The sequence below is a fragment of the Malus sylvestris genome, chromosome 6, assembly GCF_916048215.2.
Source record: "Malus sylvestris chromosome 6, drMalSylv7.2, whole genome shotgun sequence".
Classification (NCBI taxonomy): Eukaryota; Viridiplantae; Streptophyta; class Magnoliopsida; order Rosales; family Rosaceae; genus Malus; species Malus sylvestris.
Window position 1 is genome coordinate 1,897,047 of NC_062265.1, and position 24,467 is coordinate 1,921,513.

General features: G+C 37.1%; 4 protein-coding genes across 11 annotated transcripts; 2 read left to right on the top strand and 2 right to left on the bottom strand.

Annotated features, from left to right (window-relative positions):
* The first annotated feature begins 824 nt into the window (after positions 1 to 824).
* Positions 825 to 2,893, top strand: LOC126627200 (protein BUD31 homolog 1-like). Its single transcript, XM_050296644.1, has 4 exons — positions 825 to 988; positions 1,522 to 1,622; positions 1,726 to 1,913; positions 2,461 to 2,893. Exons 2-4 carry the CDS (start codon positions 1,529 to 1,531, stop codon positions 2,614 to 2,616), a joined length of 438 nt encoding a protein of 145 aa, XP_050152601.1. The 5' UTR covers positions 825 to 988; positions 1,522 to 1,528; the 3' UTR covers positions 2,617 to 2,893.
* Positions 2,894 to 3,747: 854 nt separating this feature from the next.
* LOC126627196 (protein CYCLOPS-like) lies at positions 3,748 to 24,458 on the top strand. Of its 7 annotated transcripts, none has more exons than XM_050296639.1 (12): positions 3,748 to 4,228; positions 4,351 to 4,607; positions 4,900 to 4,949; positions 5,115 to 5,255; positions 5,375 to 5,423; positions 5,506 to 5,558; positions 5,706 to 6,382; positions 6,821 to 6,864; positions 6,971 to 7,019; positions 7,326 to 7,374; positions 7,840 to 7,968; positions 23,968 to 24,458. In XM_050296639.1, the coding sequence occupies exons 2-12, from the start codon at positions 4,410 to 4,412 to the stop codon at positions 24,089 to 24,091; spliced, it is 1,563 nt and encodes a 520-aa protein (XP_050152596.1). In that variant the 5' UTR covers positions 3,748 to 4,228; positions 4,351 to 4,409; the 3' UTR covers positions 24,092 to 24,458. The 7 variants fall into 7 exon arrangements, with proteins under 7 accessions (XP_050152596.1, XP_050152589.1, XP_050152592.1 ...); XM_050296632.1 differs by lacking the exon at positions 3,748 to 4,228 and adding an exon at positions 8,425 to 8,564 and having other exon boundaries at positions 4,247 to 4,607; positions 24,126 to 24,458; XM_050296635.1 differs by lacking the exon at positions 3,748 to 4,228 and adding an exon at positions 8,425 to 8,564 and having other exon boundaries at positions 4,247 to 4,607; positions 7,329 to 7,374; positions 24,126 to 24,458.
* Positions 9,222 to 13,726, bottom strand: LOC126627197 (uncharacterized). The gene is made up of 8 exons (XM_050296640.1): positions 13,074 to 13,726; positions 12,312 to 12,835; positions 11,732 to 11,782; positions 11,516 to 11,623; positions 10,075 to 10,170; positions 9,856 to 9,954; positions 9,713 to 9,772; positions 9,222 to 9,631 (listed from the first exon to the last, which is right to left on the bottom strand). Exons 1-8 carry the CDS (start codon positions 13,573 to 13,575, stop codon positions 9,566 to 9,568), a joined length of 1,506 nt encoding a protein of 501 aa, XP_050152597.1. The 5' UTR covers positions 13,576 to 13,726; the 3' UTR covers positions 9,222 to 9,565.
* On the bottom strand, positions 13,588 to 16,002 carry LOC126627199 (uncharacterized). Of its 2 annotated transcripts, none has more exons than XM_050296642.1 (4): positions 15,609 to 16,002; positions 15,133 to 15,237; positions 14,408 to 14,774; positions 13,588 to 13,717 (listed from the first exon to the last, which is right to left on the bottom strand). In XM_050296642.1, exons 1-3 carry the CDS (start codon positions 15,628 to 15,630, stop codon positions 14,413 to 14,415), a joined length of 489 nt encoding a protein of 162 aa, XP_050152599.1. In that variant the 5' UTR covers positions 15,631 to 16,002; the 3' UTR covers positions 13,588 to 13,717; positions 14,408 to 14,412. The 2 variants fall into 2 exon arrangements, with proteins under 2 accessions (XP_050152599.1, XP_050152600.1); XM_050296643.1 differs by having other exon boundaries at positions 14,368 to 14,774.
* Positions 24,459 to 24,467: the final 9 nt, after the last annotated feature.

A 24,467-nucleotide genomic window follows, 5' to 3' on the forward strand; every position in this document is an offset into this window, starting at 1 on the left:
TTATGGGTAAAAGTTAGAGGGAAATCTTTACTAGTGACAAAAGCTAAGCATGTGTAAAATATTACACTGTAACTATAATATAAGAGGATGACAAACAAAAGAGGAAGGAATATATACTGATGTTATTGATCTTTCATTTTTTCTCAATGTATCTTGAAATCATACGGAGCGTTCTATTTATAGAACAACTCCAAACAAACGTATTAACTGTACATTGAAATTTACAACATACCTTTTGACAATACGATCCCCCTTCGTTCCCAAGTCAATATCACTTTGTGTGGGTATTGAAAAATCTACCAATGTTTTCAATATCACTGTAGGCATTCATTAACCCATGAGTATTTTCAACACTTTACACATTCGTATTATTTATGTTACAAGAATTGTGGGAGGTATATGTTCAGTACACATGCATTTAACTACGAGCTGGTGGTTTAATGGTAAAACACGAATTGCGATATTTTATTCAAACTAAAAACTGAAGGTCTCATGTTTGAAATCCCAATGCCAATGTGGAAGCCAAACTTATAGCCAAAAAAGCTGAAATGCTTCTGTAAGTCTTTCAAATCTCAACAAATAATGAATAGCCATGACTTGTCAACCTTTATTCCATTTTTAAGAAAGAAAAAAAAAAGTAGACATGCACTTGTATGTACACAGTATGAGACACACGAGTTTAGTTTGACAAGTTATATGATGTGATTTTGAGTAAAATGTAAGTTACTTATTGTTCGTTTGACTGTGCTTTTAAAATGTTTGAAAGTGTTTTTAAAAAAAATTTGTACTAATTTAACAAAAGCTTTTTTTTTTTTTTTTTTTCTTTTGTAAGCGGCTTCCTACCACAGTATTATTGGATATGAGTGTTGTTCTGTCGGCTATGTAATCTGACATTTGACCAAAAAAACAAAGCGAAAGGCCATTTTGATCCGACAGCGTGTTTCCTCCTCCGCATTGCAGCCGCTCCGCTGCTCCTCCCTCCTCAGCTGTAAGTCCTTCTTCATCAATAAGCCCATTTCTCTCTTCTTCTTCTTGTTCAATTCTTCTTCTTATTCCAGTCTAATTTCTTCTGATTACTGTTTCTAAATTCTGATTTACGGATTTAGGAATTAGGGTTCTTTTAATTGGATGTCTCATCTAGGGATTTAGGGATTATTGAATTAATGTCCAATTTCTGATTTTAGTTTAGTTGAATTTTGGGATTGGATTGGAGCTCCAGCCGTCGGTCTTCGAATTTTAGTTGATTTTGTATAATTGTATTGTTGTTAGCTTATCATTTTGTTGGGAAATTCCATAAAAACAAATTAGACTATGCCCAAATTTTGGAGAGGAACTTATGACTTCGGAAAATTGGCTTAAAAGTTCAGCCCAATCCAGTTTCAAATCCTGGGTTCGGGCTTGGTGCTCATCATTTTGCGATTTTTGCTAATTAATATATTCTTGGACACGGCTTCTTTTCTCGTTGATTCTATTGCTGCTGCGGATTGAGTTTTTGAGCTTATATGTTGCCACGGATGACAGGTAGAAAATGCCAAAGGTAAAGACTAACCGGGTCAAATACCCAGACGGATGGGAACTGATTGAGCCTACTCTTCGCGACCTACAAGCTAAGATGAGAGAAGGTTTAATTTTTTCCGTGTTTTTATTACATTGTTCATTGAACTTTTAAAAATCGATGCGTATTCAAAAGTATACTAATGAATGTTTCCTGTATCTTTTGGACAGCGGAGAATGATACTCACGATGGTAAGAGAAAATGTGAGACCTTGTGGCCTATTTTCAAAATTGCACATCAAAAGAGCCGCTATATTTTCGACCTTTACCATCGAAGAAAGGAAATATCCAAGGAACTATATGAGTTCTGCCTGGACCAAGGCTATGCTGACCGCAATCTAATTGCAAAATGGAAAAAGGTTTGTCTCAGATCTCTTCTACCCTTATTTGCTATTAGTTGGCGTTTTCTTTCCTTTGTCTGGATTATATGTGTATGAAGTTGACTGCATGGTATATCGAACTTGGAAATAAGTTGCCTAGTTTTGAATTGGAAGTTGAGAGCCTTGTTGGCTTGGGGTCGCCCTTTTAATCATGAAAAACCTGTAAATAAAGTTGAAAGAACATAAGCATGAATATTTATTATAAGAAAATTGGAGTAAACTTAGCATTGCTAGAAAATTAGCGAATTCAGGGGGAAATACATAAAGTATGACATGGGTAGTATGACATGGATATGCTGACGATGAAGGCAAAGTAATATGTATCGGATTTTGCATTGTCAGCTGCATTAGTAAGTTAAAAAGGAACTTCTGTACTTCAATTACGATACCACAAATGTTAAGGAAAATATAGCAAACTCATGTACCTTGCGTCCTTTTATCTACATCTAATATTTATGAATTAATATATTTTTAGAAGTCAACTGTGATGACAAATCATGACATAAGGCTTGTGTTTGAATTGCAGCCTGGATACGAACGCCTCTGTTGTTTAAGATGCATGCAGCCTCGGGATCATAACTTTGCCACCACATGTGTTTGCCGAGTGCCCAAGCATCTGAGGGAGGAGAAGGTTATAGAGTGTGTGCATTGTGGCTGTAAGGGCTGTGCCAGTGGAGATTGATTAGTGGTATGTCGTTCAAATTGTAATACTCGTGAGGATGTTGAACCGCATTATCCTTGGTACCGTGGATTGGTCGGAATTTGTAACTTTCAGCTGATCTAATTTAATCTGGGACGCCCCTTTCTAAATGGTATTAGTAGTATGTGTTTCTTTGATCTGAACAACAGTTAATTGTGTTTTCGACTAACTGCATCTTGAAAGCTGAAAGACTTTGGAGTTTTAGTGAAACTTTGTATTGATGAATGATTCTAATTAGTATTGCACTTGCAGCGTGTCATTTTGTTTTAGAAAGGATGATAATTGCTTAAACGCTTCAAGAAAAAACTTCTCTCATTATATTAGACACAAGAATTGTTATTTATGTTTCGAATGCTCACTGGAATTTGCTGATTTTAGAGTGTGGCTTGTAGCAACCAAATGGATGTATTGCCCAGTCTTTCCAGTTCGAAGCTCTAGTTACCCAAACAGATTCAGTCGATGAGTACAGTAAAATCGGTATTTTGAAGATTCATTTATTTGTAAATGAGATGTCTCATTTTCGACTCACTTGGGTGACAATAACGTACAATATTTATGTTAAGTTTGATACTTAGTTATGTCAAACCTATTGTGTAATTACCACAACCGTCCTCCCGTTAAATGATGTAAAGAAACTGATCAAAATATTTAAACAAACAAAGTTTCAATATAACAATTAAGTTGATTAGGCACCGGAATCAAAATGACCCAAAAATTAATCCTCCTACGTCTTAAGCCTTCAAATTGATTAGCAAAAACAAAATTAAATTGGCTTGTTTTGGAGCCTATGATTTTTATAGTCCTTAAAAAATTCCCACTTGGTGGATATTAAATTTCTGAATCGACCATTACCAATTTACCATATTATATAAAGTCCACGAGTCAGATGGTACCTACCCGACACTAATACAAAGCCCTCCCAACGGCTACCCTTTTTAAATAAACATGATCAAGCAAAGTCCCTTTCTTGCTGCCATCATTGCTTAGCTGTTTCTACCATAAGCAAATTGGTATGATGAAAACCGAACACAAACTTCGGGTACAGGAATAAACACTCTTAACCTCTTGAGCTGCAGGCCTCTTGCATATCTTACCGAGATTACATTGAACTTAATAAGGTTTGATTCATTTTTTAATCTGCCTGCGTTTGACAGACCGTTGAAGAATTGAAGTAATTTACTGCTGCAAGAATGAAAGTTTCATGACAAAGAAGAGACAATGTTTGGTGCAGGGAATCTTTAGATAGCCCGAAATCAACGATACCACAGTTTTTGTTTATAATAATCTTGTTTTGATGACCGCAGACCAGCATATGCTTGTAAAATGGTTCAAAGGAAAAATAAACACGCGTAACGCTGACATATGAAACTATAATCTTGGTACTTTAGACGTCTTCTTTGTCATATACTGGTTGGTTTTAATGTTTGAAGTCTTGCCCAGATGGTGTTAGTGTTGATCAGTTCAGACTTGAGACTGCAGAGAAAGAAACAGTTGCTGTGTCAACTGGTTCAAAGTCATCTCGCGTAAGTAGCTGGTTTGAGAGGGATCAGCATCATCTGCTTGAGTACATAGTTCGATTATAGCTCGCTCACAGGTATATATAAGAGTTGACCCTTTTCGGGCAGCTTCTAATTTTTTGTTTGTGGGAAAAGTTTTTTAGTATGGTCGATGAAGGGATTAAGGGAAGCTCAGTGAATGATTCTTTTGTGAAACCAGAAAGCAGTCGGCAGAAGTTGATAAACGCATTGGCGATTCCAAGAAGTGAGGGGCAGGAGATGGAAGGAAGAAGGCTTTCGGACTTCTATAGGAATACAAGTGAGGAGTTGATCCTGAGATCTTATATGGAGAGCCCAGTTGCAATGCCTCTACCAACCATGGAGATACTTGGTTTTAAGAATTTGTCTCAAAACTTTCGTACTGATAGCGAGGAACTCTTCAAAAGCTGGCTCACAAATGGAGAGGCAAGCAGCCATGTAATCCTTATCCTATATACTCATTTACTTGTTTTTCTGTTTGAAAGTTTGATCATTCGTTGAATGTCCAATAGAACATCTATCTAGGTTTGAGTCAGTTAAAATGGCTCGTAATTCCCTACTAGTTATTACGGATCTCTTTGATAACTCTACAATCTGATGCTCAAATAATTGTTTCACATAAGATACACAAAATCCATTAGAAGCTGGATGATATATGGACTTGTGGGTTCTGTGCTCTGTCCCTTTCCTGATCGTCTTTTTTGTTTGATTGACATGTAACTTTTTCCAGACCAATTGCTATAATTCATCAAGCATTGCACATCGTACCAGAACACGGATGTAAGTAGTCTGCAGCTCGAGCAACCCTTAAATGGAAATCATGTGCTACGCCTTAAATACATTGTTATTTTCCAGACTGCATAGTTTTTTTTACCTTCAGACTTCCGGATCTTTGATCTTCTTTGCTTTCTAGTTATAAGCTCATAATTGCTTTGTGCATCACAGGATTTCTACTGAAATAGCTAGCTTGCCGGGTCAGCAACATGTCGGTATACTTCAAAAGAAAAGAAGCAATGACTGTTTGTATCCACCAATTAATACCATGCCTGATGAAATCTCAGGTGACAACAATCAAAGTTCAATCAGGTGGCTACTGCTCCCTTCTAATAAGCTGTCTTGTAGCATATACGAGTTTCTTTACACGGTGACGATAACAATTTGTCTAAGATAGTTACATTGATTTAATTTGGTCTCAATTTTTTTAGGCATGGTGTTGAACCAGGAATACAAGCTAGCGAGTTATACTTGGCTAAGGCATGTTAATATTGATTCCTTTCAGGATTCATTTCAAGGAAGCTTCATCTTGTATCTATCTGATATTTTCCTATCAATGCAGGCCTGGTTTCACAGTTCTCAACCAATGACAAGAAGCCGATCCTCTGAATTACGGTAATTTTTATACACTTGTTAATAGATAATAACCGCTGAATTTCTGTTAAACTGTCCTGTGGATGCAGTCCTTAATTTCTTATTTACTTGTATGGAGGGCACATGTCATCATCTCATTTCATTCAACGAGTATATATTAAAATGCAGGAGGAGGTATGTCGCTATGCAAAACGCTCAAATGCCAGCAGGTCTGGAAGTCATGCAGACTGCTTCAGGGAATAGCAATCTAGCAAATCAGGATTTTGCGTTTTCAAATGGTTTCAATGACCCTTCTATTTGTGAGGTCAGCAACCAATTGGCGACCTTCATTTCTCCATCGAATTCATCATCGTCCACTTTCAACACCCAACAAATGAGTGAAATGGATAAAGTTTCATCTGTGGTGAGCATGCTAAAGGGTACCTTGGAGCGCAAAAAGCTTAGCAATCAGATCAAGAAACAAAGTGTGGATGATGATAGATCCAATGGACGTTTCTCTGTTCAAGAAGTTATTGTCAACACCGGTTTTGATCAAGGGGAAAGGGATCAACTTCATGGTATGGCAGCTGGAACATTTCCAGAAGTATCCACTATCCAAGTTAACGGTCATAGAATTACACAAAAAGTTGAAGGTTCACTGGATCTTCAGATGGAAGGTTTTGTAAATATCACAAACCCAAATCCCGTAAGCAGGACTTCTCAAGAACGTTCCCAAAGTGAATCATCTGCTGCTGCACCAGTAGTTTCATCTGGTTTTGATGCATGGGACGGTCCCAGCAATTCAGGTCAAACCCTGAGCATTTGTGAAAGTTCAATCAAACGAGCTGAAAGCTCTAGATCCAAAGGTGATCCTTTTTAAGTAACTGTTCCCTTCTTATGAAAATTGTATTGCAGACTCATATCGGTGACCCTTTAGCTTTTAGAAGCCTTTGAGTTATCTTATGCAAGTTTCGATAACAGAGAACCAACATACAAAATAAATCGATTAGCCCAAGATACATAACTACCATCATGATACATCTTAAAATTGTGAAAGAAGTATGATCGGAATTATCTTTTTGTTTCCATTTACCAGAGTAAGTGAAAATTTGTACAAAATTAAAAGACTATCAGCACAAAACTGTATGCCTGTGCAGACGTTTCAGATGCACACCTTTCGTTCTCCGTTTGTGATTAAAAATGTTTATGAAGACATATCAGCACTACTAATAAAAAGTTAATTCTGGTAAGCGTCTGTCAGCGTTTCATGTAACTAAATTATATATCTTGCCGTGGAACTGCAGATGTCAGAGAACGGATAATTGGAAATTTGAAAGATGACCAAAAGGTATACTCTACTCTTGGATATTGAGTATAGCATGTTGTTATGAAAACATCTAAAACATTTACCAAGTTTCATTTTTCTTTGTTCTTTAACTTGGCATATTTCACAGAGTGGGAAACGTTTAGAGCGCTACGGATCAGTGACATCGGCTGTTTCAGGTATCCAATTATGACTAAAACTTCATCATAATGAGTTATGGATTTCGTGTCAATGTTACCTCCATGAATAAATTAAACCAGAATGTTCTTGGTTCTTAAAGCATACTTATGAATTGAACTTTATGAGATTTTAGAATGGAATGTACTCTGGTTGATGGGAGAAGAAAAACCAAACTCTTTTCTTATGATGTGCAACACATATAACGGAAGGTTCTTATGTTCGAGGTGAACTAGGAAGCCTTTGGACTTACCTGACATTTTTTTCCCTCATGGTATTCTCTCTAACCAAAACAAAATGTTATGCAGCAGACAAGGAGGATGCAACAAAAAAACGCAGGGTGGAGAGGTCACGGAAGTAAGTACAGCAATACCTACAATGGGGGATAGTATTGTCTTCCCCCGGAAAAACTTCTCTTCTTCGAATTTTAGATTTTCCTTTCTTTATTTCCATATTTTTGTTAACAAATGGGAGCAGATTTACTTATTTGGCTATCCATTGAATCTTAATTCCAGTTTTATTTTTTATTTTATGCACACGGGTTCGCATAAGATACGATAGCGGAAAAAACACCAGCATACATATCTCACTTACTGTCTGACGTCAAATTGATCGCATTGAAGAGTGAACTTTTCGTATTGAAGACTGTGACTTTTATTAGGAATTCTAGGAGGATTTTATGTTAAAATCAGTGAGCAGGTTCCAGTGATGCCGGAACATATCTTTGTAGGCAACATGAAGCAATAGAAATTATCTAGAAAGTGCTACATGTGTCTTAGAGATGAGAAGGTTATATTTACGTTAAGTTTCTTGTCAATGTAGAATGGCGGAGGCAAAGGGAAGGAACTCAACTCCAGTAATTCCATCTGATATGCAATCTGTCTTGAAGCGGTGCGAAAATCTTGAAAAGGAAGTGCGATCACTCAAACTGAACCTGTCCTTCATGAATAGGTAACGAAACAGATTAGCTTTCATTTCCTCAGAATTTTCTACTTTGATGTTTCCGCGTATGAAGCAACTTTTTTGTTCTTTCACTCAAGTCACATTATGCATACAACCGTTGAATATCCGTATCTAAGACGGAATGGTGCAGTTGTTTGCTAAAGGACATAAACTTTCTAGTTGTATTAATCAAGATTTTTATGGTTCAGAAAACTTGCTGTCGTTAGAGCTTCTAACTAGCTTCTGTTAATAGGTTTCGTTGGTCCGAAACTTAGTTAAACCTCTCGGTTAAGTGCTAGAGCTAGTGAATTGTCGAGCAAAGTCTTTGGAAAGTATTGCCAGTTGGATCAAATCAACTGACAGGGTCTTTTTGGGAGCACGAAAGCTTTTGGTTTGACTGCTAGAAACACGCCTTCGTGTTCTATCTGAAACTTTATTGATTATCTAAGTGTTGCATTGTTTCAGGAAGGATTCTGAGCAGACTAAGCAGATAGAGGAGCTGCAGAAGCAAAATGAAGATCTAATGGATGAAAAAGAACGGCTCGTAGAGGAGATAGAGAGAGTCCTTTCAGAAACTGGCAATGTTTGAAACTCATCAACTTCTGGTTTGCAGTTAACTTCAGGATCTTGAGAATTTATACAGGTTCAATGAGGAAGACAAAGGAAGCAGACAAATGCCAATGCTTGATGCACAGTAAATTTATATATATAACTAAGCTACTTAGACGTTCCTCCCGACTTTCACAAAGCGGGGAGTCTTGTTAGCTTAGGGTTGCCCTTTTTATATAACCAAGTGGAGTTGGACATGGTCCCGACCAATCACCACAAAATGATAGGATACTTGTAACTAATTCATCTCATTCCTTCCAACTTCATTTCTTACTTCAACATGCCTTGAATCTAGAGAATTAATTTATACAGTCCAGTCCTAGTGGCAGGTATATAATCATATAACTACATAATGATTCACAAACAGCAAGAAATTACACATAACCCGAAATTCTACCTTTGTATTAAGCTTTTAATTACAAACCCCTTCAGTTAATACACCTACAGTATACCCTTCGCTAGTATATAACAAAAACAGTTCAAAAAACAACAGCTTCAGACCGTATCACGTTCGCTGGTGTTATTACAAATAGGTAAAACCCACATCTTGTATATTTCCATAAGAGGCAGGATATTAACAATCATTTTGGAATTTAGAGGGAGGGATAGTGGATTTTTGCATCTCATAAGCAACCGAAATAAACAAGAGTAAGTGAAAGAAAACAAAATATGTGAAAATCATTTTTCACATTTTAAACTTTTCATCCAAGACGAATCAACAATCACTAGGTAAAGTGTTCCTTTGTGGGTCTTAAACAGACGAGTGACTCTTGAAAGAACCACGGATGTTGAGTGACTCTTGAAAGAACCACTCATGTTCCTTTTTCAAAAAGATTTACCGAGTAACCAATCATTAACTTCCATAACATGTAGTGTGCAAACTTTTGTCTACAAATTTAAGCTCCCTAGCATTATTTTACCAATAGTGTGAAAGGAGAAACCAAAGGGGTGCAAAACTTTGAGACGGCCTAAAGAATTATTCCATAAAGCACATCTGTCACAGAAGGTACTTCTCAACAACAGTGCGGCCAAACTTATCTTGAACATCCTTTCGAGTTTCAATCTGAAAATTCACATACAGAGACACAAATTAAACTCAATGAATTTAAGAAAATCCAACACACCCGATAAAGTGACTACTGACCGCATTAAGGGATTTGAAGAGAGCCTTGACTGTGTTATAAGGATTCCTTGAGCCTACAACCTGACAAGTGTGTGGAGGTTAGAGCAACAAACCAAATTGCAGGAACCACCCCTCTTAAAATGGATTTCTTTCAAAGTCAATACCTTAGACTTAACATTTTTGAAACCAGCTAAGTTTAGAATGGTTTCAACAGTTCTTCCTGCTTTCATACCTGTCCTAGTGGGTGCAGGCCAGAGATACACCTGATACGAATTACAGGTTAAACGTAGGCTCTATATCAAGGGAAAAAACAAGAAAAACACAAGAATGAAAGAATGCCACTACAAGGACAAAAAACCAGTACACCACAATGAGCCAATCACCTTTGTTTTTTTATAACTTGTTTGTATTGCATGCGCAATTGTATGCTCCTCGTGTCGTTCAATGTAGTGGAGATTCTGAAAGCATTTCTCATATGCCTGATTGTTGTAAAATCATCAGTACATAGACAAGAAAAGAAAAGAAAAACAGAAGAAGAATAAATTGATAAACTTGTTCATGTCTATGCTCAATAGTAGAAACAATTACGACACCCTTAATTATTTCAATCAGAAGAAAAACAAACCCTGGTCATATGTTTCACAAAGACAATTGCCGGTACAGAGAAAAAATGGATAAACTTGTTCAATCTATGCTCAATGGTAAAAACACATAAAGCACCCTTAATAACTTACTTCAGAATAAAAGGAAACCTATTTACAGTAAGTTCATAATCCAGACATGCGAGGCAAAGAACTTAGCTCAATTGGTACTGTTCAAATTTTTTCAGTCCATAATTTTACAATCATTCTGGAAGAACGCAACAAAAGTGAAAATCATCAACAATCTAACAAGGATAGTTATTGCTACACATGTCGTCCTAGTAACAGAAAACCTGGTCATACTTCCTCAGTTGTTTTATTAAACAACACATCTTCATTTACAGATGGCCATTTTCATGGGGGTGCATTTTCATAATAGAGATGAAAACCAACAAAAAATGGGTGTACTTAACCAAAATAGGAATGGAAGACATATGTTGCATGGATGTAGATTCAAGAATCAAGATGTATAATATGATACAATACAATACAATGACATGACAGCACATCAAAAACTAGAATGTGATCATCGTGCCCTTCACATTGTAAACTACCACTAGATCTATTTTATTCCAAAAATAATTTCCATCACTGTTTAAAATCACTTATAAGCATTTTTAGGGTAGTATTCAACAAGGCAATAAGCACGTATTATGGTGGTATCGGTCTCGAATATGGTTTTAGAGTATATGTGACCCTTGGACAACAAGGGTGAGAAACACCACTGCCAGTTATTGCGAACTGCCCACATTTATATCTTCAATGTGTATTATCTGTTATTTATAGTCTTTTCACCAATAAAAGCATTTTTATTCTATTATCTGTGACCATTAAGACATAAAGTTGTAAGAGTTGAACTTTACTAAGCCTATCTTGTAAAAAAAAATAACAACAATAATGATAATCATAGTAATAATAGTAAGATAGCAATATCAGACTATACCAAGATATATCCAAAAACAACCAATGAACTTATCCACATGAGATCCATCTAAAATAATCAGTTCAATGGATATTACTTTGATCACAACGGTCACATCTAATATACTCAAACTATAAAAAAGTAACACAGCAATTACGCATAGATGTGCAAACTAGATCATGATAAATCAACATATAAAAAATATATGTTTAACACTGTGCAAGACATTGGAACTCTGCAGTGTTCATAGACCACACATACCTTCTGAAGAGCGATAGGGACTGCTGGGCCTTTTGCTTTAGCATAACCAACAACACCATGATAATTGCCACAAGCTAATATGGCAGTGTACTTGACCACTTGCCCCCCCTATAGAGCATAAACAGAAATGTAAAAGCATTGATCTCTGTTAGGAGTCTTGAAGAGAAATCAAAGCAAAAGTTATGTACACAAAAAATAAACCGCAAGGTGGAGTACCTTTGTTACTTTACAAGTTCGGTTCACATTGATTAATTTAACATCAAACCCCTGCCAACATGTAAGGAATAAAATGGTCAAAAACATTGGTGTTTGCACACCAAAAACAAGAAATATGTTATATGTCTGCATGGGAAGCTGCAATGAAGTTCAAAACAAATAATATAAAGCTCCTCAAAGGACAAATTTTAGTAAGAATGATTAGAAAATATGGAAAAACAAAATTGTGAAGACTTCACTCAAACTTCGCAGTATAACAAGGCTAACCATATACCAAATAAATAACTCATACTCTTTCTACAAACATCATACGTAGCAGATGATATATTATACCAAAAGTGAACAGATTAGCTAACAGCAACAAAGGAAAAAAAAAAGGCAAGTCCACGAAAGATGCACAAATATTTTTAAAAACTATAGCAAGCATAAAAACATGGGAAAGAAAATGGGAAAGTTGCATCAAAACTAACCCAGAACAATTGTTCAACTTATAAATACTTATGACAATTATTTTGTCAGTTGTCGCTGAATTCTGAACTATAAACATTAAAAAGTCTAACTTGATGACACATGCACTTACTTTCCTGTAGAGAGGTCTCCTCTTCTTCTCTGTCAAATCATTTCTTTCCTCTGCTAGGTCTCTGATCTCTTCCTCTAGAACCTTACCCTTCTTCCCGAATGTATGATCTAACTCTGCTAGCTTCTCTTCGAGTTTTTTGTCAATGGCATTAAGCTTCTCTAACAGTATGTCATCTTTCTCCTTCATGTCATTAAATTCTTCTTCGTTGTCGTCGTCAACTCCTTGTATAATTTGCTTTTGTTTTTCAAACCCAGCATGTTCCAATAAATCAACTGAGGGCTCCACTTGCTCATGTTGGATGACTCCATAATTGGCAGGATTGTTTGGATCGTAGGCTTCCTTCCACTGCACCAATCTCATAGCCCTGTTTAGTTTCTGCTGGAGGATGAATTTGTCCTTTCCCTCAGCTACTTTGAGACGGTTCATCAACTCACCAATGACCCTATATTCGGGGCGAAGGCGGAAATGTTTTTGCTCAAACTTGTCAATTTTATTCATCCATTTATAAGCATCATCAAGTGTCTCTGTCATGTCATGTCAGAGAATGCAAATGCAACGTAAGTAAACAAATATTATATCCTGGACTAGACTAGCACACAAATACATACAAAAACCATCATTATGTCATGTTTTTGGGTACCTGGAGTCGAAAATTTTCACCCACAATTTCTATTTTTTCTATTTCAAAAGCAATTGGAATAATTAATACCAAAGAAAAAAAAAAAGCACATTGTTGAAAAAGCAGGGAAATGGGCAAATTACCAGCCTCGGTGAAGTTGTTGAGCAACTCCTCGTGGCGTGTGAACTTCCTCTGAAACTCATCAAACCTCTTCTTGACGGCATCAGGAGTGAACCTCTCATCGTCTTCGTCACTATCGGAATCGGTGGGCTCCTCGTACAAGTTCAAGTCTCCGGTGTCCTTGAGCTTCTCCTTCTCGAGCTTCTCGATCAATGGCATAACGCCCATGTAGTCCTCCTCATCTTCTCGGTCAATGTCTTTGGTGTCCAGCCCCACCCTCTTCCTCTGCTCTCGTTCTCTCTGCTTTTCTCTCTCCACCTCCGCCAGAAGGTCTTGGGCCGCTCTGGATGACACTGTTGAATAAGGGATCTTGCTAGAAAACGACCATTTCGGTGGCTGAGGGGTGGCGGGAAAGTGTGGCCGAGTGGAGATTTTCCGGGCCAAGGGGAGTGGGGCTTTGCTGGGTTTCTTAATGCCTTGTTTCACGATGAGACGTGACCACGAGAAACCTTGTGATTTGCTCATTGCTGCTGCTGCTTGTTCGAAATGGGAGAATTCCCTTCCGAAAATATTCGATTCGATGGAAACCAAACCAGACTACCAAAGTGAGAAAATGAGACAAGTCTTCAATTAGGGTTTTGGCGTTGCAAATTTACTCTAGTGCCTCCTGTTTAAATACACATTTAAACATGAATTGTTAATTAAAAAAATAATAATAAAGTAAATTGTAGCTATGGATATTTGTTTACTTGCGTTGCATTTGCATTATCTGACATGACATGACAGAGACACTTAATGATGTTTATAAATGGATGAACAAAATTGTGAGCAAAAACATTTCCGCCTTCGCCCGAAATATAGGGTCATTGGTAGGGGTGGTTCGGGTCGGGATCCCGAACCGAAACTCCTTTCCCAAATCCCAAACCAAAACATTTCGGGATGGGATTTTATATCCCAAAACCGAACCGAAAATGTGCATTTCCCGAAATTCGGGATTCCCGAAAGTGTTTCGGGATTTTCGGGATACTTCGGGATTGGTTAAAAACAAACCATCATTCCATCGGAGGAGGTATCAAATGAACTCAAAACACTACAGATGACTAGTAAGCCAGAGAACATGTGCCGCATATAAATGTGAACAAAGAACCCTCACCAATAGACTTAAACACATTATCCATAAATTAGAAAGTAATAGATTGGTGGGGTGGGTTTCATGTATCTATTTTGCAGAATATATAATAGAGTGGACCTCCTGGACAATAATTCGACTTAAAGACTAGAAAGTGAATTCAGATAAAAAATTAAGGAGACAATGACCATATATAATTTACTCAGATATTGGTAGGTAGAAACTGGCCTGATTCAAGAGGCCGGTGATGGCTGCGCGGCGGTGGATTGGAGCTCCGGCTGCGGCGCTTCGTCTACTTCCACTTTACTCTCCATCCTCCTCCTCTGTGCTTCTCCGTTGCTGTCGCTTGGTCGCTTGGCACAAGCGGCGGATTGCAGAAAACGCCTTGGAGTTGGACAGTTATAAGTTATAACTTTGGCACCCTTTCTCTCAGCTTGAACAATGGCGTCCTCAATCAAGCTATTGATGGCCGAGACTGTTTGTGAGAGTGTGTGTGAGGGAGAGACTGAGACTGTGAGTGAGCGAGAGCGGAGCGCAGAGAGTGACCGAGAGTGAGTGAGTCCGAGAGATCTGATCACCAACCTAATAAAATGACCTAACTAATGGACGGTTGGATTATATTTTAACAAATCCAATGGTTCAAGTAATTTCTAATTAAAAATTATAAATTATAAATAAATAAATATATATATAATAATCGGTTCGCCTGTTAAAGTGACAAGGGAAAGACTTAAGTAATCAAAAGTTTTAAACCAATCAAAAAGTCAATGTAAAACAATCTTTCCTTTTAATTAGTGACAAAATCCTATTTCAGAGAATAAGGGCCACATTAAGGTGGCAGACAAGCTCTAATTACTGCTGGAAAGAAACACACTTGAAGATGCCAAATAGTTATAGTCCGGATAAAGCTTTTCCGAATCGAATTGAAATTATGAAAATCCTAACTAGCTCACCTCTACAAATAAACTGCCGCAAACACGAAGCCAATGTTATTAATGCATAGCCGGATAATCCCAACATAGCTCTTTGCCCAATAACTGGAACCAATGGCGTCAAAACTGAAACACAAAGCACAACTGCTAATTACAAAAAAAGCACTTATTCAAACTCAACAAACTGATACAAACACCAATTGGGTATGCTTGAAGTTCGGAAATTGCCAAATGGGTAAGCTCAAAGTTCACAAATTGCCAATTGGGCAAGCTCAAAGTTCACAAATTACCAATTGGGTAAAAGCTTAAAGTTCAAAATATGTCATTTTGGTAAGCTCAAGTTTCACAAATTTCAAATTGGGTAAGTTCAAAGTTCACAAATTGCCAATTGGGTATTGCTTAAAGTTCACAAATTGCAAACTGGATATTGCTTGAAACCATAGAAACCAACAAATTTCCCAAATGGTATTACCGAAAGCTGATAATCTGAGCCTAACCTGTGCGGGATAAGAACGACATGCAAAGAGGAAGAAGGGGAAAGAAAGCGTAGGTCTGCTCGTACTCGTAGCCATACTCTACAATCCAAACAAAGTTGACACTGTCCCATACAATGCTGGACTCGATAGCCAAAGCCAGGGAATGAAAGAGAACATTTTTTTGTGAGGGGATGGTAGATAGGCAATCGGGATTAATGGAGGCGGATGTGTCATAGGAGGACAAGAGTGTCCGCCATAGGAGGATTAGAGTCAGGACTGGATTGTTGATCTCATCACTGTGGCTGCATGGTGGAGTTTCGGTGAGAATTTGGTCGGAGGCATTTGGGTTTGGTTACAGAACTCCTATCCGCTCGGAGAAGAGGAACTGAAATGATCGGGGGTCTATGCAATTTCACGGACACCACTAATACGTAAAAATATGTGCCTTCCTTTCATATAAAAAAATATTTATTTTCACACATAAGATATCAATAAAATTATATTTAGAAAAATACTTCAAACTCAATAATTTAGAAATATAGAATAATTAATTTATTTTGTATCAAGAGAAGGAAACTAAAAAACTTCGGGCTTACAACTAGATAGATTATGAGTTTTATTTTTCATCTGAACTTTTAAAGTGTTTTTGTATAAATCGTGAGTTATTTTTTCTTATTTACTAACCTCGTCAATATAAGACCCAAAAAAATATTAATGTTTTGAGTCTTTAAGGATATGTATAAGTAATGAATGAACACTAAATTAAACATTTTGATGACACGTAATATTATTTGCAAATTTGGTCTAAAAATTTAGTATGTACATTACTCTTTGCTGAAGATTAGACTTGAATTGGAATGAATATTTAAAAATAGCAACTCACATAGCTACTAGCTAGTAAATAAATTAACAACCAAACAAAAATTTGTAAAAATTGAAAAAAATAACCATTGCTTCTAATTAAACTTCTTGATCATTTAGCCAGATTTTATAAATTTATATTGTTATGAAAATAAATTTTTAAAAATTGGAATGTAAATAAGCACACATAGTGCTTTGAACCTAAGACCACCTCATTCATTTTAAACAACAAAACCACCAGTTCTAGTTAATTTTCTTTGTCACTAAACCAAATTTTATAAATTTATACTCTTATAAAAACATATATAAATATACCACCCTAATAATTTTGGCACCCCCAATTTTTTTGGGCCCCGAACGGTCGCCCTACCCGCACTGGGCCTAGGCCGAGCCTGCCGCTAATTTACAGTTGCATATTCAATAAGAACACCAGATGCTCGCAATGGGTTGCTCCGCCTCCCTTCCAGGTAAATCTGCATGTAAAGTCAGATCCTTTTATACGCACTCCAACCCTGGGCTAAAACCTATAATTCCCCTTTTTTTTCTCCCAAAACCCAACTCAACCCATGGCCTAAAACTAACTTAAAACCTAAAACTCATCCCAAGGCCAAATTCCCCCTAGAATTTAGCCCAAAAAATGGTGTGGGCACCACCAGCTGGACCCACCCACATGGGCATGTCCTACAGAATTTATTGAATCCAACGGCTGATATCGAATATAATAAAATCTAATAGTAAAAAAAAAGATCTAACGATCCAAATTTAAATCCAACGATTAAAAAAATAAAAAAAATATTATTTAACTCAAAATTCACCCAAATTTAGTGATTTTTTAATGTTTATCGGAATTTAAATATTTTTAGATTAAAATGTTTATAAAATTAAATTATGATAGTGTACATAATTTTTTTTAAATTACTTTAAAAGACAAAATTAGCCTAAATTTATTCTTTAATAATCTCGGGCTAAAAAATTTAGGCTAGAAGGGTTGGAGCAGAAAAGCTGTTTCTGGGCTAAAACCTAAATTTTATGGGCTAAAAATTTTAGGTTTTAGGCTAAGGGTTGGAGATGGTCTTAAGGATTTTTTTCGAGTAAATTGCGGCAATCCCTCAATTTTAACTTAAACAATGATCCATCAACAAAGAATTCATTACCATTGATCCATAAACTCATCAAAACGTGAAGCAATTGTCCCTTAACTAAAAATTCATTACTAATGGCCCTCAATTTTAATCCAATTGGAAAAATAGTCTCTCAACTTTAACTTAATTGTAGTAATGATCCTTCCAACCTAACTCATTTTGACAAAATTTTGACGAAGTTGACGAAAAGGAACATAGCTACACGTTTTGATGAGTTGACCAATGGTAATGGATTTTTAGTTGAAGGATCATTGTTTCAATTTGATTAAAGTTGAGGGACCATTGTTACAATTTACTCATTTTATTTCTAGGATTTTACCATTTCAATTCGATCACATTGAAATTTTCATATGAGTCCTCTTTATTTGGTCTATTTCCTTTTTCTAAGCTCCACGAAATTGAAATGATAGAAATAGAGGGGGTTGTTTGTTTGCTTAATTAGAATTTGAGTTTCATACATTATTTGCCTTTAAATTTTGCAGGAAAAAGGAATATGCAAATGCATATTTAATTATACAACTTTACCTAGTCTATGTCCATACATTATCAATTGTTGGATTTTATGTTCATCTCCTCGGGTGGTGTTAGCCATAATATCTTTGATGGATAAAGGATTATCATGTCCCTGCCATCTTAAGTTTGTACATGATAATTTTTTTTTTCTTTTTGATATGAACTTGAGATGCAGGACATTAAAATATTCTGAAGTGTCAATAAGGTTTTCCGTTTTACGAGAATAGCTTCAAAAAAAATTAAAGAAGTGTGCGAAATGTGACATCCCACATCGCCCAGGAAAGTGGATCATGTAAGCCTTATATGTATATTCACATCTCTACCTAGCACGAGACTTTTAGGAGCTCACTGGCTTCGGTTTAGCGAGTTTACGCGAGAGCAATCCCATGATAGGTGACCCACTGAGAAGTTCTCGTCTGAGTTCCCAGAAACAAAATCGTGAGGGTGTGGTTGGGGCCCAAAGCGAACAATATCATGCTACGGCGGAGTCGAGCCCGGAATGTGGTGGGGGCCCTGGCCGGGATGTGAGACGAAAAGTTTTTGAATTTATATCATTCGATTCTTTTAGGCATCAAGCAGCACATGTCCACGCCGAGATACCCTCAAGGCAAATGGCAGGCCGAAGCATCCAACAATACAATCATCGACTGCCTCAACAAATCCCTCATCGATAAGAAAGGAAAATGGCCAGATGAACTCCCTGGGTGTCTATGGGCATATCGCACCACCAAAAGACGAGCAACCAGTGAGACTCTTTTCTCTTTGGCATTTGGTTCGGAAGCAATTATTCATCCTAACATCATCGTGCCAAACATCAGCACTTTATTGCCAAGCATTGAGCAGAATAGTAAGGAGATGGCCACAAGCTTAGGTCTAGCAGAGGAGAGGCGCGAGCAGACCATCACCCGTATTGCAGCCTACCAGCAACAACCCATCTCCAGCTATAACAAAAAGTCCAAGATCCGGCAATTCCAACCCTGAGATATATTCCTAAGAAAGGCCTTCATCACTGCCTGTAGAGAAGGCTCTACAAAGATGGATCCCATGTGGGAAGGTTCGTACAAGATCAGCATAGTAGGTGGCAAGGGTAATTACACTATCGCCACCATGAACGACAAAGAGATCGAGAAGCAATGGAACGCCTACAACTTAAGGAAGTACCAGGTGTAACCTCCTACTATATCAAGACCCGACGACTCAAGCAGCTCAATGGGCAATACCTCGCAAGTCGAGGGCTATCCAATTGTTATGCATTCTTTTACAGCTAAGTTATTTGTTCGTTTCACTCATTTTTCAATAAGGAATTCAGAAGTAATTGACAACTTGGCTCGACTACATGTTTACAATAACTTATCTCTCCTGCACTTCAAAAGAAGATTGCGCCCTTCTTAGGGACTCAATGCAGGAATTGCACCCCTAAGGGACCAACCATGCTCTCCAAAGTGGGAGGATAAACTTTACACTCCGAATATCCAGACGTGGATGAGCCTGGTAGCCCTAGTATAACTAGATACACAATGGTTTGCGCCAGCATTCCTAGAAATAGCCACAATGGTCTTTTTCAAAGCTTAGCTAACTTAAGGATTTTGGTCTCTTGGCCTAATCCGTGTGGAACCAGGCTCTAGAGACAGAATGGGCACGTTACGCAGTACGCCCAATGGACAACTGCCCTGGAAACCTAAAGCTGCTACCTAGTGCACTAAGGTAGCCTACGATTTTTGGAAGACTGCCTACGGCTTGTCCTTCGAGCAATAAAGCCATGCTAGACTTATACAACTGCACATTCTTGTGAAAGGTTAAACAAGCTAGCATGCATATACGAAGTTTTATCCATTGCCGATATGCTACATAGGCGATAAACTTCACCTCTGCTAAGCACGAAACAATCTACACCAAGTCCTAAAGTGTTGTGATACTTGCTACGCAACCTACGGAATTGGAGAAAGCCAAGGTTAACAACTTAGTGGTTACACGGACTTGTCTGCTTCTATAAGTAAGACATCTAGCTGCTGACCCTATGGCTAACAACTTTGTGAAATTCTACACCAGCACCTACGACTGCATAGACTACGCAGCCTGTTTGCTTATAAAAAAGTAGAATGCTTGCTAATGGTCTATAAAGTCTAAAGGTTAGGGCATGAACAAAATAAGCAAAGATTGAGAAAAGTGAAGGAAACAAGTTTATTAAATTTTCTAGCAAAATTGATAAACAACTAGTAAAGATCGAATGAGTTCAAGCAAAACAAAAGCAACAAGGAAAACAAAGAAAATCCTAAAGGCAACTTAGAAGACTACTCTTCAGCAGCTTGGACATCCCACGACTACTTGGTCGCCACACCTTCAGTAACCGTGAAACCCTCAGCAGCGGCATCATCTGGTGCTTCACCCCCAGCTGCCCCAGCCTGGGTACTAACCTCTCCAACTACTTCACCAATAGAAGATTCAAAGGTAAATATGAGCAAGTCTTCTAGAGAAATAGAGAAGGTCTCGAAGTCTTTACCAGAAAATTCAAAGTCAGACGGCTGCCCAAAGAGATGATCTACGTAACCCAGCTTGTAGAAATCGGCTTGATTCTAAGTAAACGAAGCCTCGAACATAACATTCTCACCTTTCAGCTGCTCATTCTCCTCGAGCAGACAAACACGAACCTGTTGCAACTCCTCTACTTCTTTCTTCAGATTGTCGTTGATCTTCAGGGCACCTTGGAGTTCCAACACTTGAGGCTCAAGCCTATCAATAACCTTCTTGAAGTGGATCACTTGGTTGTAAACAGCGATCAGTTCTTCATCCTTTACATAAGCAGCGAGCGGAATTCTGAGATGGATCGCTCAAGATCTTGAATTTGAGGTATGTAACACTCGACCTTCTTCTCTGCACTTTCATACTTTACTTGGATCGCGTCAAGCCTAGTCTTCAAATCCACGATATCTTGGCAAACAGTCTCAAGCTGCAGAGAAGTGGGGGCAGATACATTAGACCTTTTTAAAGCAGCAAGCTCATATTCCAATTTCTTGACTTTCTCGGTCGAGGAATAAGCTTCGGCTGCCACAGTTCTTGCCACTTCATTGGCAGCTGTGGTATCTTCTTGATCAAGAAGCATAGACTCGGCTGCCAGAATTGTCGTTTTTTGCATCATGGCTAGTAAAGCAGTCATTCTGTACTCGGTCGTATGCTTCGCAAATGAGCTCGGGCCAACAATCCATTTGATACCATCAACAAACTTAGCACATACATCCATGTCCTCAAGCAAATATGATTTCAGAAGCACACAAATCTCAGCAACTTTCCTAGAAATAGACTTGGTGGATTTCTTATGACCGCCAGCACGAGAAACCTCATTCTTCTCAATAGATGAGGTTGTTTCAGCAGCAAATGGGATAATTTTTTGTGTCAATTTAGCAGGTAGGGGCATTTTGTCACTCTTCATATTACTTCGTCTTATACAATGATATTCTGATAAGGCGAGGTGGCTTGAGGCCAAGCCACAATGACCTAATTAATTACAACTAAGTATCGAATTTAATATAAATGTTAAATCATTCTCGTCATTTATGTGAGTTGAAACTGAGAATCATCACGTGTAGTACATATGCTTTTAATAACTTAGAATTCTTCTAGTTCTTCGTGGCGTTTGTCTAATTGGGTGCTTGAGTTGATTTCATCGAAGCCACTTTTAAACCATAAAAAGTTAACGAAGAAACTTAAATTAAACTCCATAATCCTATATTAATAAGTTAAATTAGTATAAGATACGAAATTTCTCGAGCAATGCATGCAAGACTTACAACTTGATTTGGTTTTCTGAAGAAAAATAAATAAAAATTTGAAAAGAGGGAACACTAAACACCAAGGGGTAAAATAGAGAACTAATGGATTGCAAGTAGAAAATTGCCTTGGTGGATAGGATCTTCCTCTTCAAAGTTAAAACTACTCCGTCCCGATTTCAAACAAGTTAATTAAGTGTAAATTATCCTATTATTTGCAAGGAAACAAAATAATAAATTAGTAATTGCTTTAAAAAAGAGAGAAAATTAGACATTTTGCATACAGAAAAACACTTGGTGTGCAAATATAGAGAGAGTGAGGTGGCAATTAATGGTGCGCATGGAGTGACCCTTGGCTATTAATGGAGGTTTGGGATACATGACACCATACATTGGAAGATCAATCTCCAGAGTTGTGCTTTGGTTCCGAACCTGGTCTTATGTGTAAACTAATCAATGAGCACATACTCTGTGTGTGAACAATTTCATTTTATTTATTTTTATGAAAGAGTGTGATTAGTTTTTAAAATTTTAAAAAGAGTATGAAAAAATAATGGTTAGATAATTTCTCTTAATAAGTGAATATTTTATCTTAATATTACATAATTATTGTTTTGTCTTTCTTATGTAAATATTGTGTATCAAAAGTGAGGGTAAAATAGGGATATGATTGTCATTTTATCAAAAGATACAAAATTACTATTTTGCCCTCTTTATGTAAGTATTGTGTATCAAAAGTGAGGGCAAAATAAGAAAAAAATGGGCAAGTCCATATTTTATCTTAATATTACATAATTACTGTTTTGTCCTCATTATGTAAATATTGTATATCAAAAGTGAGGGTAAAATAGAAAAAATAGGGATATGATTGTCATTTTATCAAAAGATGCAAATTACTATTTTTCCCTCCTTATGTAAGTATTGTGAGGGCAAAATTGAAAAAAAAAAGTGGTAAAAAGTTGATAAGGAAGGTTCTTTTAATAATAGTATAGATAAACTTAATCCCATAATATTGTTTTTATTTTTTATTTTTTAAAACTTAATTTGATCTCTACAATGGGGGATAGTATTGTCTTCCCCCGAAAAAACTTCTCTTCTTCGAATTTTAGATTTTCCTCTCTTTATTTCCATATTTTTTGTTAACAAATGGGAGCAGATTTACTTATTTGGCTATCCATTGAATCTTAATTCCAGTTTTATTTTTTATTTTATATTTTTTATTTTATGCACACGGGTTCGCATAAGATACGATAGCGGAAAAAACACCAGCATACATATCTCACTTACTGTCTGACGTCAAATTGATCGCATTGAAGAGTGAACTTTTCGTATTGAAGACTGTGACTTTTATTAGGAATTCTAGGAGGATTTTATGTTAAAATCAGTGAGCAGGTTCCAGTGATGCCGGAACATATCTTTGTAGGCAACATGAGGCAATAGAAATTATCTAGAAAGTGCTACATGTGTTTTAGAGATGAGAAGGTTATATTTACGTTAAGTTTCTTGTCAATGTAGAATGGCGGAGGCAAAGGGAAGGAACTCAACTCCAGTAATTCCATCTGATATGCAATCTGTCTTGAAGCGGTGCGAAAATCTTGAAAAGGAAGTGCGATCACTCAAACTGAACCTGTCCTTCATGAATAGGTAACGAAACAGATTAGCTTTCATTTCCTCAGAATTTTCTACTTTGATGTTTCCGCGTATGAAGCAACTTTTTTGTTCTTTCACTCAAGTCACATTATGCATACAACCGTTGAATATCCGTATCTAAGACGGAATGGTGCAGTTGTTTGCTAAAGGACATAAACTTTCTAGTTGTATTAATCAAGATTTTTATGGTTCAGAAAACTTGCTGTCGTTAGAGCTTCTAACTAGCTTCTGTTAATAGGTTTCGTTGGTCCGAAACTTAGTTAAACCTCTCGGTTAAGTGCTAGAGCTAGTGAATTGTCGAGCAAAGTCTTTGGAAAGTATTGCCAGTTAGATCAAATCAACTGACAGGGTCTTTTTGGGAGCACGAAAGCCTTTGGTTTGACTGCTAGAAACACGCCTTGGTGTTCTATCTGAAATTTTATTGATTATCTAAGTGTTGCATTGTTTCAGGAAGGATTCTGAGCAGACTAAGCAGATAGAGGAGTTGCAGAAGCAAAATGAAGATCTAATGGATGAAAAAGAACGGCTCGTAGAGGAGATAGAGAGAGTCCTTTCAGAAACTGGCAATGTTTGAAACTCATCAACTTCTGGTTTGCAGTTAACTTCAGGATCTTGAGAATTTATACAGGTTCAATGAGGAAGACAAAGCAAGCAGACAAATGTCAACGCTTGATGCACAGTAAATTTATATATATAACTAAGCTACTTAGACGTTCCTCCCGACTTTCACAAAGCGGGGAGTCTTGTTAGCTTAGGGTTGCCCTTTTTATATAACTAAGGTTTGGTAAAACGGTAAAGCTTATTCGTAACTTTGGAAATTCTAGAGTAAGGAAGACCAAGCTGCTTGTGTTTCAATTTTTCTTCCATGATACGTCGCATTAGGTGCGAAGGTCAATTTGAAATGTATACCGCATGAAATAATTTGGGCAACGGCAAATGGAGGTTACTTC

Excerpts from the sequence above, each read along its gene's own strand:
- LOC126627200 (XM_050296644.1), top strand. The coding sequence starts at position 1,529 with ATGCCAAAGGTAAAGACTAACCGGGTCAAATACCCAGACGGATGGGAA. Across the intron at positions 1,623-1,725 it reads ACAAGCTAAGATGAGAGAAG|CGGAGAATGATACTCACGAT; the intron begins GTTTAATTTTTT and ends TCTTTTGGACAG. Across the intron at positions 1,914-2,460 it reads TAATTGCAAAATGGAAAAAG|CCTGGATACGAACGCCTCTG; the intron begins GTTTGTCTCAGA and ends TTTGAATTGCAG.
- LOC126627196 (XM_050296632.1), top strand. The coding sequence starts at position 4,296 with ATGGTCGATGAAGGGATTAAGGGAAGCTCAGTGAATGATTCTTTTGTG. Across the intron at positions 4,608-4,899 it reads ATGGAGAGGCAAGCAGCCAT|ACCAATTGCTATAATTCATC; the intron begins GTAATCCTTATC and ends AACTTTTTCCAG. Across the intron at positions 5,424-5,505 it reads GCGAGTTATACTTGGCTAAG|GCCTGGTTTCACAGTTCTCA; the intron begins GCATGTTAATAT and ends CTATCAATGCAG.
- LOC126627197 (XM_050296640.1), bottom strand. The coding sequence starts at position 13,575 with ATGAGCAAATCACAAGGTTTCTCGTGGTCACGTCTCATCGTGAAACAA. Across the intron at positions 12,836-13,073 it reads CAACAACTTCACCGAGGCTG|AGACACTTGATGATGCTTAT; the intron begins GTAATTTGCCCA and ends ATGACATGACAG. Across the intron at positions 10,171-11,515 it reads TCCCTATCGCTCTTCAGAAG|GCATATGAGAAATGCTTTCA; the intron begins GTATGTGTGGTC and ends TACAACAATCAG.
- LOC126627199 (XM_050296642.1), bottom strand. The coding sequence starts at position 15,630 with ATGTCGTTCTTATCCCGCACAG. Across the intron at positions 15,238-15,608 it reads GTCGTTCTTATCCCGCACAG|TTTTGACGCCATTGGTTCCA; the intron begins GTTAGGCTCAGA and ends TTTGTGTTTCAG. Across the intron at positions 14,775-15,132 it reads GCGGCAGTTTATTTGTAGAG|GTCATTTTATTAGGTTGGTG; the intron begins GTGAGCTAGTTA and ends TCCATTAGTTAG.